This window comes from Carlito syrichta, unplaced genomic scaffold (assembly GCF_000164805.1).
Source record: "Carlito syrichta isolate Samal-C Ts95f unplaced genomic scaffold, Tarsius_syrichta-2.0.1 Scaffold307258, whole genome shotgun sequence".
Classification (NCBI taxonomy): Eukaryota; Metazoa; Chordata; class Mammalia; order Primates; family Tarsiidae; genus Carlito; species Carlito syrichta.
The window spans coordinates 326,464-341,581 of record NW_007251354.1 but is presented as its reverse complement, the minus strand read 5'-3'; the positions used below and the strand labels follow the sequence as shown (position 1 = coordinate 341,581).

Sequence of the window (15,118 nt, the reverse complement as noted above, 5' to 3'; positions counted from 1 at the left end):
TGGCAATCCTTCAGCCTCAGCCTTCCGAGTAGCTGGAACTACAGGCATGTGCTACCATGCCCCACTAATTTTTGATTTATTGTAGAGATGAGGTCTCGCCAAGTTGCCTAGGTGGGTCTCGAACCCATGGGCTCAGGCAATCCACTCACCTCTGCCTCACAAAGTGTGGGATCACAGGCTGAGCCACTGAGCTCAGCTCATTTCTTTTTTGGAAAACAGTTTTATTGAGATATTTGCTTTCCATACAATTCACCTATTTAGAGTGTACAATTCAATTATGTGGGGATATTACATCATTAATAGTTCATTCTTTTTCTTTTTTCTTTTTTTTTTGAGTTGGAGACTCACTCAATGACCCAGGCTGGAGGGCAGTGGCACGCTCATGGCCACCATAGTCTTGACCTGCAGAGCTCAGGTGGTCCCTCTGCCTCAGTCTTCCAAGTAGCTGGAATTACAGGCATGCTGTCACCATGCCTGGCTAATTTTTTGATTTATTGTAGAGATAAGGTCCCGTCAAGTTGCTCACGCTGGTCTCAACCCCTGGGCTCAGGCAATCCTCTTGCCTCAGCCTTCTAAGGTGCTGGAATTATAGACATGAAACACTGTATCCAGCATGAATATTGAAATTTCTAAATATTACTATCACACTACTTCTTTCAATTTTGTTGACTTTGGCTTCAAGCATTATGAGATTATTGTATCGTTAGGTGTGTATAAATCCATAACTTCTCTATCTTCCTGATGCATTGGCCCTTTCATCATTATGACTTGCCACTCTGACTTCAGTGATATGTATTTCTTGTCTTTTTTTTTTTTTTTTTTGAGTTGGAGTCTCACTCTGTCACCCAGACTGGAGTGCAGTGGCCGCTGCCGGCCACCGCAGCCTCGAACTGCTGGGCTCCGGTGATCCTTTCGCCTCAGCCTTCCAAGTAGCTAGAACTACAGGCACGCGCTATCACGCCTGGCTCATTTTTTATTTATTGCAGAGATGAGGTCTCGCCAAGTTGCCCGGGCAGGTCTCGAACCCATGGGCTCAGGCAATCCACTCACCTCAGCCTCCCAAAGCCCGGGATTACAGGCTGAGCCACCGAGCCTGGCTTATTTCTTGTCTTAAAGTCTATTTTGTCTGATATTAATGTACTCAGCTCTATTATGTTTTCTGTTTATATAGTATATCTTTTGTATCTTTTTACTTCTACCTATTTGTATCTTTGAATCTATAGTATGTCTACTTTAGACAGTATGTAGTTGAATCTTGAATTTTAAATTTAGTCTCTGTCCTTTCATTGGTGTTTAGACCACTCATATATAATGCTATCATTGAAATGCTTAAATTTATGTTTTTCTTTTTTTTTTCTTTTGAGTCAGAGTCTCACTTTGTCACCCAGGCTGTAGTGCAGTGACATGTTCCCGGCCACCACAGCCTCAACCTGCTGGGCTCAGGCAATCCTTCTACCTCAGCCTTTCAAGTAGCTGGAACTACAAGTACATGCCACCACACCCGGCTAATTTGTTTTTTTTTTTTTTTTTAGAGACGAGGTCTCCCCATGCTGCCCAGGCTGGTCTCAAACCCACAGGCTCAGGCAATCTTCTCGCCTCTACCTGCCAAAGTGCTGGGCTTACAGGTATGAGCCAACGCACCTGGCTTTGTTTTCTGTGCTAGTTGTTCTATCTTCTTTGTTCCTCTCTTCCTCCTTTAACTGTCTTTTTTGATGCTAAATATTTATGATGTCCCATTTAATTCCTTCGTTGATATATATACACACATACATGTATACATGTATATGTATACACACACAATTTTCTTTAAGGTAGGGATTATAATATGCATCCTAACTAACCACAATATATTTCACATTAATACTAACTTAATTCTGGTAAAGTATAGAAACTTTGCTCCATAATAGCTCCATTCTATCATCCTTCCTTTATGCTATTATCATACAAACTAAATCTATATATATTATAATCCCAACAATATAATTAATACCTTATCCAGTCATGTCTTTCAAAGAAGAGCAAATATTATCGAAATATATTTCTAAATTATTTTACATTAACCTATATTTAACTATTCCAAGTGTTCTTCATTTCTTCTTATGGATTCAAGTTAGTCTTTAGTCATTTCCTTTTAAGCTGAAGTATTTCCTTTAGTATTTCTTGTAAAGTAGGTTTGCTGTCAACAAATTCTTTCACATTTGTTTATCTGGGATGTATTTGTTTCGCCTGTTTTTTGGTAGGTAGTTTTGTTTTTCATTCAGAATTCTGGATATGTTATGCCATTACCTTTAGGTCTCCATTGTTTCATCTGTTAACTATATTGGCTTCCCTGGAAGTAATTAATTGTTCTTCTCCATTGCATTCATGATTTTCTCTTTGTCCTCTTTCAACACTTTGACTGCAGTGTGTTTATAGTGTTCTCTGTGTGCTTATGCTGTCTGGAATTTTCTAAATTCCTTGGATATGCAAATCAATGTTTTCATCAAAAGTGGGATGTTTTCAGACATCATTTATTCATATATCTTTCTCTCTTCTCTCCTGGGACTCTCATTAAAAATATGTTGGTTACCTTCCACCAAGATGGCTATTTCAACTGACATTATTCTGGGTATTGTCCTTCAACTACTGCTCTCTCCATGACTGTGGCAGCAAAATTCCTGGTCCTCACAGCCTATCCTGCCCTAGAAGAATCTCTGCATTAATTGAGCTAAAGGTGGGGATGAGGAATACAGAGCATTCCCAGGCAAAAATGCCTCAAACTCCTTAGATTTTCATGTATTAGTACTTCTCAGTTTGTTGATGCCTTTGGTCATTTCAGGGGTGCTGAAATGGCTATTTGTTAATTTATCCTGCTTAATAGTTGTTTTGGGGAGCAAGGTGATTTGCCAATCTTCTCACTTGGCCATAGCCAGAAATATTCCCCCTTTAATATTTTCTAGATATTAAAAAGTTGTTTGTGAAAAAATGTAACTGTATTTATATTCTGCTGACTTTTCACAGACCACCACACGCATCCTCTCATATTTTAAAATTTTTCATATTTACAATTTTTAACTTATGCAATATTCTCCTATCATATGTGTACAACAAAAATGATATAGCTAAAATTGTCTGTGTGCCAACCACATTTCTAATGCTTTGTAGATTTTATCTCAATTAATAGGTAAAACAATTCTAAAAAGCAAGCACTGTCTAAATTTTACTGATGAATAAAGTAAAGGTGAGAGAAATTTAGTCACTTGTTCAAAGTCACCCAGCGAGTAAATGGCAGCTCCAGAATTCTAGGCTGCCTGAGTGGGTTACCAAAGTCTTTAACTTTTCTATTATGATACACTATTTCCCTCAATTTCACCAAGAAAAGCTCCATGTAGAAAGGTTTAAATTCATTTCTAATAATTCCTTTCAAATAAATTCCTAGAAGTAGAAGTCCTATGGGAAAATATATAATTTTTTAAGCTTTTGAATACATATGGACAAAATTCTTTTTGCAAAATGTTTGTACAAATTTACACTTCAACCAGTGAGTGGTGTATGAAAGTTGTTTTACCACACCTTTGCCACTAATGGGCATTATCATATCTTAAAGAATTGCCTAATTTTATAAGCAAAATAACTTATTCTTATTTAAATTTGCATGTATTTAATTAATGAATAAGGTCAGATTTTCTTCTTAACATTTATTGGCCATGGACACTTCTTTTGTGAACAGCTATTCCATGTACCTTGCCCACTAAACAAAGTTAGTGTATTTTTCTTCCAGATTGAAAAATTGCTTTATATTTTAGAAATAGTAGCTACCTTTCTGACATGTATTCAAGTATCTTCCCTGGCTTTTCAGTGACACTGTAATTTTATGATGGTTTCTTTTATATATAGAAACTTTTCACCAGGTGCGGTGGCTCACTCATAGTCCCAGCACTTCAGGAGTCTGAGGCAGGAGGATTGCCTGAGCCCAAGGGTTCAATTCCAGCCTGGGCTACATAGTGAGACCTTGTCTCTACAAAAAATTAAAAAATTACCTGGGCATGGTGGCCCACGCCTGTAGTTCCAGCTTCTCAGCAGGCTGAGGTGGAAGGATTACCTAAACACAAGAGTTCGAGGCTGTGATGAGTCATGATCATGCCACTGCACTCCAGCCTATTTGAGAGTGAGACACACACACAAAAAAAATTAGTTACATATAGAAACTTTTCATTTTTGGTAAATGAAATCTTTTATCTTCCTCTCTCTCTCTCTCTTTTTCTGAGACAGGTTCTTACTCTGTTGCCCAGGCTGGAGTGTAGTAACATGATCATAACCCACTGCAGCCTCAAACTCCTGGGCTCAAGTGATCCTCCCATTACAGCCTCCCAACTAGCTGGGACTACTGACATGTGCCACCATGCCCAGCAATTTTTTTTTTCAGTAGAAATAGGGTCTCCCTGTGTTGCCCAGGTTAGTCTCAAACTCCTTGCTTTAAGCAATTCTCCCACCTCAGTCTCCCTGTGGATTACGGGCATGAACCACAGCACCTGCCCAAAATATTTTATTTTATATTTTTCATAGCTTTCAAGCCTAGGAAGTCTTCCTTCAATTCATATTTTTCAATAATAGTCATTTCTATTTTTACAGTCTTCACAGTTAACTTACTTGAATAAATTCTTTTGAAATTTATGTTGACTGATGCTATATGCAACACTTTTGCATTATTTTTTCCAGTTAACCATCTACAAAGCATCAATAATTATCCTTTTTAATGACTACATAGTGCATCATTTTTATTTATCATAATTTACTAAGCCTTTTAAAAATATACATATTTTATTTTAAAGATGTGGGGTACAATTCAGGATTAAGTATACAAGTGGATATCATACAGGTAAAGTTTGGGCCTCCCTTTGGTCCCCACTTTGCTTAGTTTGAGATCAGGTATCCTTGTTGATGTTGTATTTCCCACCCTCCACCCTCCCAAACTTTTTATATTATTAAACTTTTAATCTTATTTTTAGTTTTTGCTATTAAGAGATTCCAAAAAGTTTTCTTTTTTTTTTTTTTTTTTTTTTTTTGAGTTGGAGTCTCACTGTGTCACCCAGACCGGAGCAACCTCAACTTGCTGGGCGTTGACGATCCTTCCGCCTCAGCCTTCCAAGTAGCTGGAACTACAGGTGTGTGCTACCACGCCCAGCTAATTTTTGACTTACTGTAGAGATGAGGTCTCACCAAGTTGCCCAGGCGGGTCTCGAACCCACGGGCTCAGGCAATCCACTCACCTCAGCCTCCCAAAGTGTCCAAAAAGTTTTCATGTGTATGATCCTATTAAATTATTTCCTTCAGATAAATCCCTATAAATGTAATTTCTGGTTCAAAGGATACTGAATATAAAAAGTTTATCAGCATTCTCAGTTGGTGTGATGAATACACGATGAATCTTTCATGAATCCATTATTGAAAAATAGCTGTCCTAATAACAATGGCATAATAATACATTTTGTACATGGAGCATACTCCAAGATCGATCACGTCCTTGGCCAAAAATCAAGCATAAACAAATTTCATAAGGTCAGAACACTGCCATGCATCTTGTCAGATCACAGTGGAATAAAAATAAACATCAACACCAACAAAATGCTCCTAAAACCCACAAAGACATGGACGCTAAATGGCATGATGCTGAACAACTCCTGGGTCAACACAGAAATCAAAACAGAAATTAAATGATTCTTGGAAACAAACGAAAACAAAGACACATCTTACCAAAACCTCTGGTATGCCATAAAAACAGTTCTAAGAGAGGAATTTATATCTCTATGAACACACATCAAGAAAATAGATCACAAGTTAACAACCTAACAAATCGCCTAAGGGAGCTGTGAAGGCAAGACCACCAAAACTCTAACTTCAGCAGAAGAATCCAGATCACCAAAGTAAAAGCCCAAATATGGGACATAGGAGATAAAAATATCATAGAAAAAAATCAATAAAACAAAAAGTCGGTTCTTTAAAAGTATAAACAAGATTGATGGACCCCTAGCCAGAATGACCAAGAAAAAGCCCAAATAAACACAATCAGAAACGCAAAAGATCAAATCACAACTGACCCTGAAGAAGTACAAAAAATTATCAGAGATTACCATGCACACCTGTATGGAAACAAACTCAGTAACCTAAAGGAAATGAGAACTTTCTGACATCACACAACCTCCTAAGGTGGAACCAAGAAGACACTGAGACACTAAATACACTAATAACAACCCAGGAAATTGACTCTGTCATAAGAAAACTACCTACAAAAAAAAAGCCCTGGCCAGACAGCTTCCCAGAAGAATTTTGTTCTGTTTTTTTGAGCTGGAGTCTCACTAGTCACCCAGGCTGGAGTGTAGTGTGGCACACTCACGGCCACCCCAGCGTCGACCTGCTAGACCCTGGTGATCTTTCCATCTTAGCCTTCCAGGTAGCTGGAAGTACAGGCGTATGCTACCATGCCTGGCTAATTTTTTATTTATTGTAGAGACGAGGTCTTGCCAAGTTGCCTGGGCTGGTCTTGAATCGGCAAGCTCAGGTAATCCATTCACCTCAGCCTCTCAAAGTGCTGGGTTTACAGACTGAGCCATTGAGCCCAGACTTCCCAGCAGAATTCTACAAAACTTACAAGGAGAAGCTGATACCAATCCTACTGAAAGTATTCCAGGCAATTGAAAAAGGCAGAATTCTCCCCAAAATTTTACAAAGCTAATATTACACTGATACCCAAACCCGGTAAAGATCCAACAAAAAAAGAGAATTACAGGTCAATATCCCTGATAAACACAGATGTAAAAATTCTCAACAAGATTCTAGCAAATCAGATCCAACAACACATCTCAAAAATTATCCACCATGACCAAATAGGTTGCATCCCTGAGATGCAGGGCTGGTTCAACATTTTCAGGACCAAAAATTTAATTAAATACATCAACAGCTGTAAAAACAAGAAACACATGATTATATCATTCAACACAGAAAAAGCTTTCAATAAAATTCAGCATCCCTTCTTGATAAAAATCCTTGAACACCTAGGCATAGAACATACCTCAAAATAGTAAGCGCCATCTACGAGAAACCCACAGCCAACATGTTGCTAAATGGACAGAAACTGGAAGTATTTCCTCTGAAAACCAGAATAAGACAGGCTGCCCCTCTCACCCCTCCTGTTCAACAAAGTAATGGAAGTCCTAGCTAGAGTAATAAGACAAAAGAAGAAAATCAGGGGTATCCAAATAGGAAAAGAGGAAATCAACTTATCCCTCTTGGTTGACTATATAATCCTATATCTCAAAAATCCAAGATAATCTGTAAGACCTTGCACTGATACAGGACTTTGGCAAAGTCTCAGGGTACAAAATAAATGTGCAAAAGACAGTTGCATTCTTTTTTTGATTTTGTTTTTAAGAAAGCAGGATTTATTGAAAGGACAGAAAAGTTCCCAGAGCAGAAAGGGACCCAAGGGGGTTGCCTGAGAGTAGCATTCTTTTTCTTTTTTTTTTTTTTTGAGTTGGAGTCTCACCTGCTGGACTCCAGCGATCCTTCCGCTACAGCCTTCCAAATAGCTGGAATTACAGGCATGTGCTACCATGCCTGGCTGATTTTTTTATTTATTTCAGAGATGAGGTCTCGCTGTCTAGGCGGGTCTCGAACCCGCAGGCTCAGGCAATCCACTCACCTCAGCCTCCCAAAGGCGTGGTATTACAGGCTGAGCCACTGAGCTTGGCTGAGAGTTGCATTCTTATATACCAACAACAAACAGGCAGAGAAACAAATAAAAAGCACAATCCCATTCTCAACAGCCACTGTTCTGACTGGAGTGCGAGAAGGTAGATTGCTATTATGCAGAGAATTTAATTAAGAGTACTTTATTTATGCCAGCGACTGAGAGCGGACTATTGTCCTAAAGGGCCCTCAGCCCTGAGTGAAGCAGGCAGTGGGCTTATAAAGGTAAAAAACGCAAGGCTACATAGCAACTTAGCATCCATGGCAACCATAGACTAGCAATTTAGCAACCAAAATGGGAACTTTGATTGTTAGGGAGTTTTGATTAATTCTATGTCCCAGGCACAGCTGGTGACTGGAACAATTAGGGCAGTTACATGGAGCAAGGTGGAAGGACTACTATACAATGGAGTTACCTTGGTTAGGTCACGGAGTAACCTTGGTTAGGTTACGAGCAAAATATGGGCTTATAATATGAGAATATAACAATGGAGTTTTGCAAGGCATAACATTTGAGTTCAGTCAACAAAGCATACAATTACATGGAACTTGTGGCTAGGGAGTTTTTAAATGGTCAGGAGAAACAGTTTATGGGAAACAGGATTGTGAATCTGTGAGTTCAAGGAACTTATTTCAGTCACTCACCTGGGGCGGGGGGGCTATATCTGGGTAGCAAGCAGCTAAGATGGAGGATTTGTAACAAAAATGCAGTTACTTATATCAAGCAAGCTATTACAGGTTATTATAAGTTTTACAGACATTTCACCACAAAAATAAATAAATACCTCGGCATCTTCCTAACCAGAGAAGTGAAAGACCTTCGCAACGAAAACTACAAAACACTGCTCAAAGAAACCCTAGAAGACACAAACAAATGGAAAAATATTCCATGCTCATGAATAAGAAGAATCAACATTGTTAAGTTGTCTATTCTACCAAAGGCAATCTACAGATTCAACACAATGACCATTAAATTACCAACATCATTCTTCTCAGACCTGGAAATGACAATACAGAAATTCATATGGAAACATAAACAACCATGAATAGCCAAAAGGATCCTTAGGAAAAGAAACAAAGCAGGAGGTATCACATTTCCAGACTTCAAACTTTACTACCACATGTTCTCACTCATAAGTGGACTCTGAACATTTACCATAATACAATAAGAAAAGGACCAGCAGTAGCAAAATGGGGACCAAAGAGAGGCACAAACTTTGCCTGTACGATGACCACTTGTATACCTAATGCTGAATTGTACCCCACATCTTTAAATTAAAAAATAAAAAATTTAAAAAAAATACATTTTGTGGTGGTGGTGGTAGTTATGTTTTACAAAGCCTCATTGTCTCCTAAGAAGCAACATGATAAAATTGACTTTTTATTTGAATATATAAATATATATAATTATATATGATATGATTATATATGTGATTCTAACATTTTAACACCTGAGAATTGAATAAAACATTCCAACTCATTAATTCCACATGGATTTCAGTCTTTCTTTTGCATACTTAGCACAACAGACTTCTTCCATTATCCTAAAGGTTTTATATTCAACTTTACTAAGATAAAATTGAAGTACAATAAACCATGCATATTTAAAGTACACGGTTTCATCAATTTTGACATATATATACACCCATGAAACCATTACCACAATCAAGATAACTAATATTTTCATCATCCCTAATATCTTCCTTATTCCTTTACATTCCATCCCTCCCTCAAGCCTTGTCCCCAAGCAACCATAAATCTGCTTTTTGTAATATATATTACTTTCCTAGAATCACATATAAATAGAACCATATAGTAAATACTTTCTTTTATCTGGCTTATTTTATTTAGCATAATACATTTGAGATTCATCCAAATTGTGGAATGTATCATTTCTTTTTATTGTCCAGTAGTATTCCACTGCATAGATGTACCACACAATTTTTCTGTTCTCCTGTTGACTGAGATACAGGTGGTTTCCAGTTTTGACTTTTTTTTTGTTTTTGTTTTGTTTTTCTGAGTTGGAGTCTCACTCTGTTGCCCAAACTGGAGTGCAGTGGCCACTCCTGGGCACCACAGCCTCAACCTGCTGGGCTCCGGTGATCCTTCTGCCTCAGCCTTTCGCGTAGCTGGAACTACAGGCACGTGCTACCACGCCTGGCTAATTTTTTTGATTTATTGTAGAGACGAGGTCTTACCAAGTTGCCCAGGCAGGTCTCAAGCCCACGGGCTCAGGCAATCCACTCACCTCGGCCTCCCAAAGTGCAGGATTACAGGCTGAGCCACCGAGCCCAGCTCAGTTTTGACTTTTTATTATCCTAAAGCTTTTAAGGTTACCAATGACAAGACAACAGCAAGGCTTATATTTAATATACTGCTATGTCACTGGTTCTAAATATCAATTGCAAAGATATGCATGCTTAATATATAAGTAAACACATATAAAGATAAATTATCTCTTTTATGAATTTTTTCTTACCTTTTCATGAACTATGCTGTCTAGGTAAGGGTAAACATGAAAAGCTCCTCGAATTCTCTTCACACCTGGATACAGCAATGGGACCATATTAACATAAGCCACACCATGAAATGAAAGCTGATTTTCATCCTCAGTCTAAAGGAATAAAACCAGAGAGTTGTTAATGCTATAAAGCAATGTAGCAACTGACTCAGCAGTTCAAAAACTCGGTTTTATTTTTATTTATTTTATTTTTTTTGAGTTGGAGTCTCACTCTGCCACCCAGGCTGGAGTGCAGTGGTACACTCACGGCCACTCCAGTATCAACCAGCTGAGCTCCGGTAATCCTTCCACCTCAGCCTTCCAAGTAGTCGGAACTACAGGTACACGCTACAATGTTTGGCTAATTTTTTATTTATTGTAGAGACGAGCTCTCACCAAGTTTCCCGGGCTGGTCTCGAACCCATGGGCTCAGGGAATCCACCTGCCTCGGCCTCCCAAAGTGCTGGGATTACAGGCTGAGCCACCGAGCCCAGCCAAGACTCAATTTTAGAAAAGAACTAGTTATGTGACTTCAAGCCAGTCACATAGACAGTTGGAGCTTCAGTTTGAAATGGATCTAATAATACCATGATCACTGAGATAGTGCACATAAATAGTGTTAATAAATAGTAAAGCAGTAGTTGAATCAAGACATACTCAAACAGGTTGTATCTTATGCCTACATTCCCATTAATCAGTGCAGGTTTTAACATGCTTGGTTGAGATAAATTCTATATATTTATCTGGGTTCAAATGGAAAGAGTGCTTGATCGCTAAAGGAAGATAAATTGATAGTCTGTTGTCATATATTTGCCATACCTGACCTCATCTAAACTCTCACTGGGGCTGGGCTTGGTAACTCAAGCCTGTAATCCCATCAGTTTGGGAGGCTGAGGTGAGAGGATTGCCTGAGCCCAGGGGTTTGAGACCAGCCCCAGCAATTTGGTGAGATCTTGTCTCTACAATATATCAAAAAAAATTAGTCGGGCATGGTAGTGCATGCCTGTAGTTTTGGCTACTTGAAAGGCTGAGGCAGAAGGACTGCCTGAGCCCAGCAGGTCGACGCTGGGGTGGTCGTGAGCATGCCACTGCACTCCAGTCTGGGCGACGAAGTGAGACTGTGACTCAAAAAATAATAATAATAATTAATTAATTAACTCTCACTGAAAAGATGAAGAACATGTTAAAAACAAATAGTTGAAAACCATTTTTAGTGGCTGTAGAACATTTTTGTAAGAAAAAAATGAATTTTGTGGAAGAAAACACATTTAATTCCAAGCTTAAATGTAAACTCTTTGATTTTACCTATAACAATAATTAGTAACTAGATTAAGAAGTTCTATGTATATGTGATAGCATTATGTGGTTTAGAAGTCTAAATACATATTATATACTACAAAGGGAGACATGGTTACAAAGTGGTAGTATTTTTTTTTTGAAGCTATGGAGTACAATTCAGGATTAGGTATATAAGTGGACATCGTATAGGTAAAGTTTGGGCCTCCCTTTGGTCTCCACTTTGTCTGGTTTGAGGTCAGGTACCCTTACTGATGTTGTGTCCCCACCACCATCCCGGCAGTATCCTGCTACTGCCAATCCTTTCTTATAGTATTATGGTAAATGTTTAGGGTCCACTTATGAGTGAGAACATATGGTACTCTGTTCTTTGTTTCTGTGATAGACCACTGAGTATTATAGACTATAAGTCCATCCAAGTTGCTGTGAAGTCCATAGGTTTGTCCTTCTTTATGATTGTGTAATATTCCATCGTGTATATGTATCAGATTTTTTAAATCCAGTCCAGTTTTGATGGGCAGCATGGTTGGTTCCATTTTTTTGCTATTGTGAATAGTGCTGCAATAAACATGCATGTGCAGGTATCTTTTTTGTAGAATGACTTGAGATCCTCCGGGTATATTCTCAGTAGGGGGATTGCTAGGTCATATAGAAGGTTAATTTCTAATTCTAGGAATCATCACACTGTTTTCCATAGAGGTTAAACTAGTTTGCATTTCTGCCAGTAGTATAGAAGCGTTCCCTTTTCTCTCAGTCCTCATCAGCATCTGTTGTTGTTCATGGTAGTATTTTTCTATTATGCAAAAGTCTACTTTAAAAGTCACCAAATAATTTTAGATACTTATTAAGTATCGACTATGTGCCATACATCAAGTCAGGTACTGTGGAGACTATGAAGCAGTCTACTACATGATCCCTACCCTCAGCGAATTTATGAACAAGCAGAAAAGACCAGACACTCACAGGTAACACAACAGAGATCACATTCTAATCTCATCAAAGTTATCTTTTCAGAATAGTTGTATATCCATGAATCTTATTCCACTAATTAGCTAATTATTTTTAAGTAAATAAGTCTATTAGAAATTCAGAAAAATGTATTAAATTGAACTATATTGCCAATATTTGACCACTCTGACCTAGAAAAATGGCTACTTTGTATGGTTTTACCTGTGGTAAAACTATAATGGAGGGCTAAAGGGAAATCGGATATCTGGGAATAAAGTCTGAACAATTTTTAGTGAATAATAGGGATCTAGGGTGGCCAATAATCCTGGTTTTCTCTGGGACATGGAATTCCTGGGACATGAGACTTTCAATGCTAAAGTGAGAACAGTTTAGGGCAAATAAGGATGAGCTGGTCACCCTAGGGAGAACAGCCATATCAATTCACATTTTCCTTTGGTATCAGAATGAGAAGCAGAATAACAGGTTGGGTCTGATCCTGCATTTCATATATAGGCACTTTTGAGTGAACACATTTACCTTATCAAATTTGCCTGCTTTCCCTTTGGGTGCAGTAACAAGAGGAACTCTTGTTATTTCTACAGGCCAAAGCCGGCAATCAGCAATTCGCTTCTGAAAGCTGCAAATCAAGAATCAGTCTATTAGCATGATATGCAGAAAATAGGTCAATATAATTTGGACTAAAGGGAAATATTCTTCTCTTTTATAAAGTAACTGCTGGGCACAGTGGCTCACACCTATAATCCCAGTACTTTGGGAGGCCGAGGTAAGAGGATTGCCTGAGCCCACGGGTTCTAGACCAGCCTGTACAGCTTGGCAAGCCCTCATCTCTATAATAAATAAAAAATTAGCTGGTCTTGGTAGCAAGCACCTGTAGTTCTAGCTACTTGGAAGACTGAGGTGGAAGGATTGCCCAAGCCCAGCAGATCGAGGCTGCAGTGGTGATGAACAGCATGCCACTGCACTCCAGCCTGGGCAACAGAGTGATACTCCCACTCAAAAATGAATAAATACATAAGTAACTGAATATACATATATAAACATTTTGATTAGGCTACTAGGTTTTTAAACATTTCCAAATCTACTAAGTTTCAAAAATAATTCTATTCAATTGCTAGAGGAGGTAAGCCACATTTTAAAATGCAATTTGTCAGTATGAATCAAAAGCCTTAAAAATGTCTATAATTTATTGACCATGAATTTCACTTTTAATGATTTATTCTAAATAAATAATCAGGCTGGGCATGATGACTCTTGCCTTTAATCCCAGAACTTTGGGAGGCTGAGGCAGGAGAATTGCTTGAACCCAGGAATATGAGACCAGCCAGGGCAACATAGGAAGATCTTGTCTCTACAAAAAATGTGGTGGTGCACACCTATAGTCCCAGCTACTTAGGAGGTTGAAACAGAAGGATCTCCTGAGCCCAGGAAGTCGAGCCCATAAAGTTGCTGTGTGATCATGCCACTGTACTTCAGCCTGGGTGGCAGAGTGAGACCCCGACGCAAAAAAAGAAAAGAAAGAATCAGGCTGGGCATGGTAGCTCATCCCTGTAATCCCAGCACTTTGGACAACTGAGGTGGGAGGATTGTTTTATCCCAGGAATTCAAGACCAGTCTGGGCTATCATAGTGAGACCCTCATATTTACAAAAAAAAACATTTTAACTAAACTATATCTATAAGTTTTAGAATCATGGGGTATATGTGAGGATTTGTTACATAATATATTTCATGAAGGCTAGGTTTGGGCTTCTGATGAACCCTTGCCCTCCCAGTGGTGGTGGTACCCAGTGGGTGGTTTGGTGTCCCTTATCCCCCTCTTCCTCCCTCCTTCTCTCCTTTAGCCATGCCCAGAATCTGTCAGTCCCATTCTTGTGCCAGTGTGCCCAATGTTTAGTGCCCACTTATAAGTGAAAACATGTGGTATTCATATTTTTGTGTCTGTAATAGTTCACTTAGATGGTCTCCAGCTGCATCCCTATTACTTCAAAGGACATTATCTTGTTCTTCTTTATGGTTGTGTAGTATTCCATCATATATACGTACTACATTTTCTTTATTCAGTCTACCTTCGATGAACATCTGGATTGGGTCCATGTTTTTGATATTGTGGATAGTGCTGCAATAAATATATGTGTGCAAACGTCTTTTTTGAAGTTATTTGTGTTTCTTTGGGTATATTCCCAGGAGTAGGATTGCTGGATGGAATGGTAGCTCTATTTTTAGTTCTTTGAGATCTCGCCAAACTGCTTTCCACAAATGCTGGACTAGCTTACATTCCCACCAACAGTATAGTGTAGAAGCACTCCTTTTCTACGCAGCCTTGCCAGCATCTGTCGTTTTTTTTGACTTTTTAATGACAGTCATCCTTACTGATGTTAGGTGGTATCTCACTGTAGTTTTGATTTGCATTTATCTGATGATTAGTGAGGCTGAGCAACTTTTCATGTGTTTGTTGGCTGCTTGTATGTCTTCTTTTGAGAATTATCTGTTCATGACTTTTGCCCCTTTTTATTTTTTTTTATTTTTTTTTATTTTTATTTTTTTTTATTTTTTTTTTGAGTTGGAGTCTCACTCTGTCACCCAGACTGGAGTGCAGTGGCCGCTCCCAGCCACCGCAGCCTCGACCTGC

General features: G+C 38.6%; 1 protein-coding gene across 2 annotated transcripts in view; it reads right to left on the bottom strand.

Moving 5' to 3' along the window:
* Window positions 1-15,118, bottom strand: part of CFAP70 (cilia and flagella associated protein 70) — a 119,445-nt gene that overhangs the window by 65,489 nt on the left and 38,838 nt on the right. For both annotated transcript variants that reach the window (XM_008064281.2, XM_021715661.1), the window contains 2 exons: window positions 13,007-13,106; window positions 10,205-10,339 (listed from right to left, as the gene is read on the bottom strand). In XM_008064281.2, coding sequence (XP_008062472.1) covers window positions 10,205-10,339; window positions 13,007-13,106 — 235 coding nt within the window. The remainder of the gene's footprint in view (window positions 1-10,204; window positions 10,340-13,006; window positions 13,107-15,118) is intronic.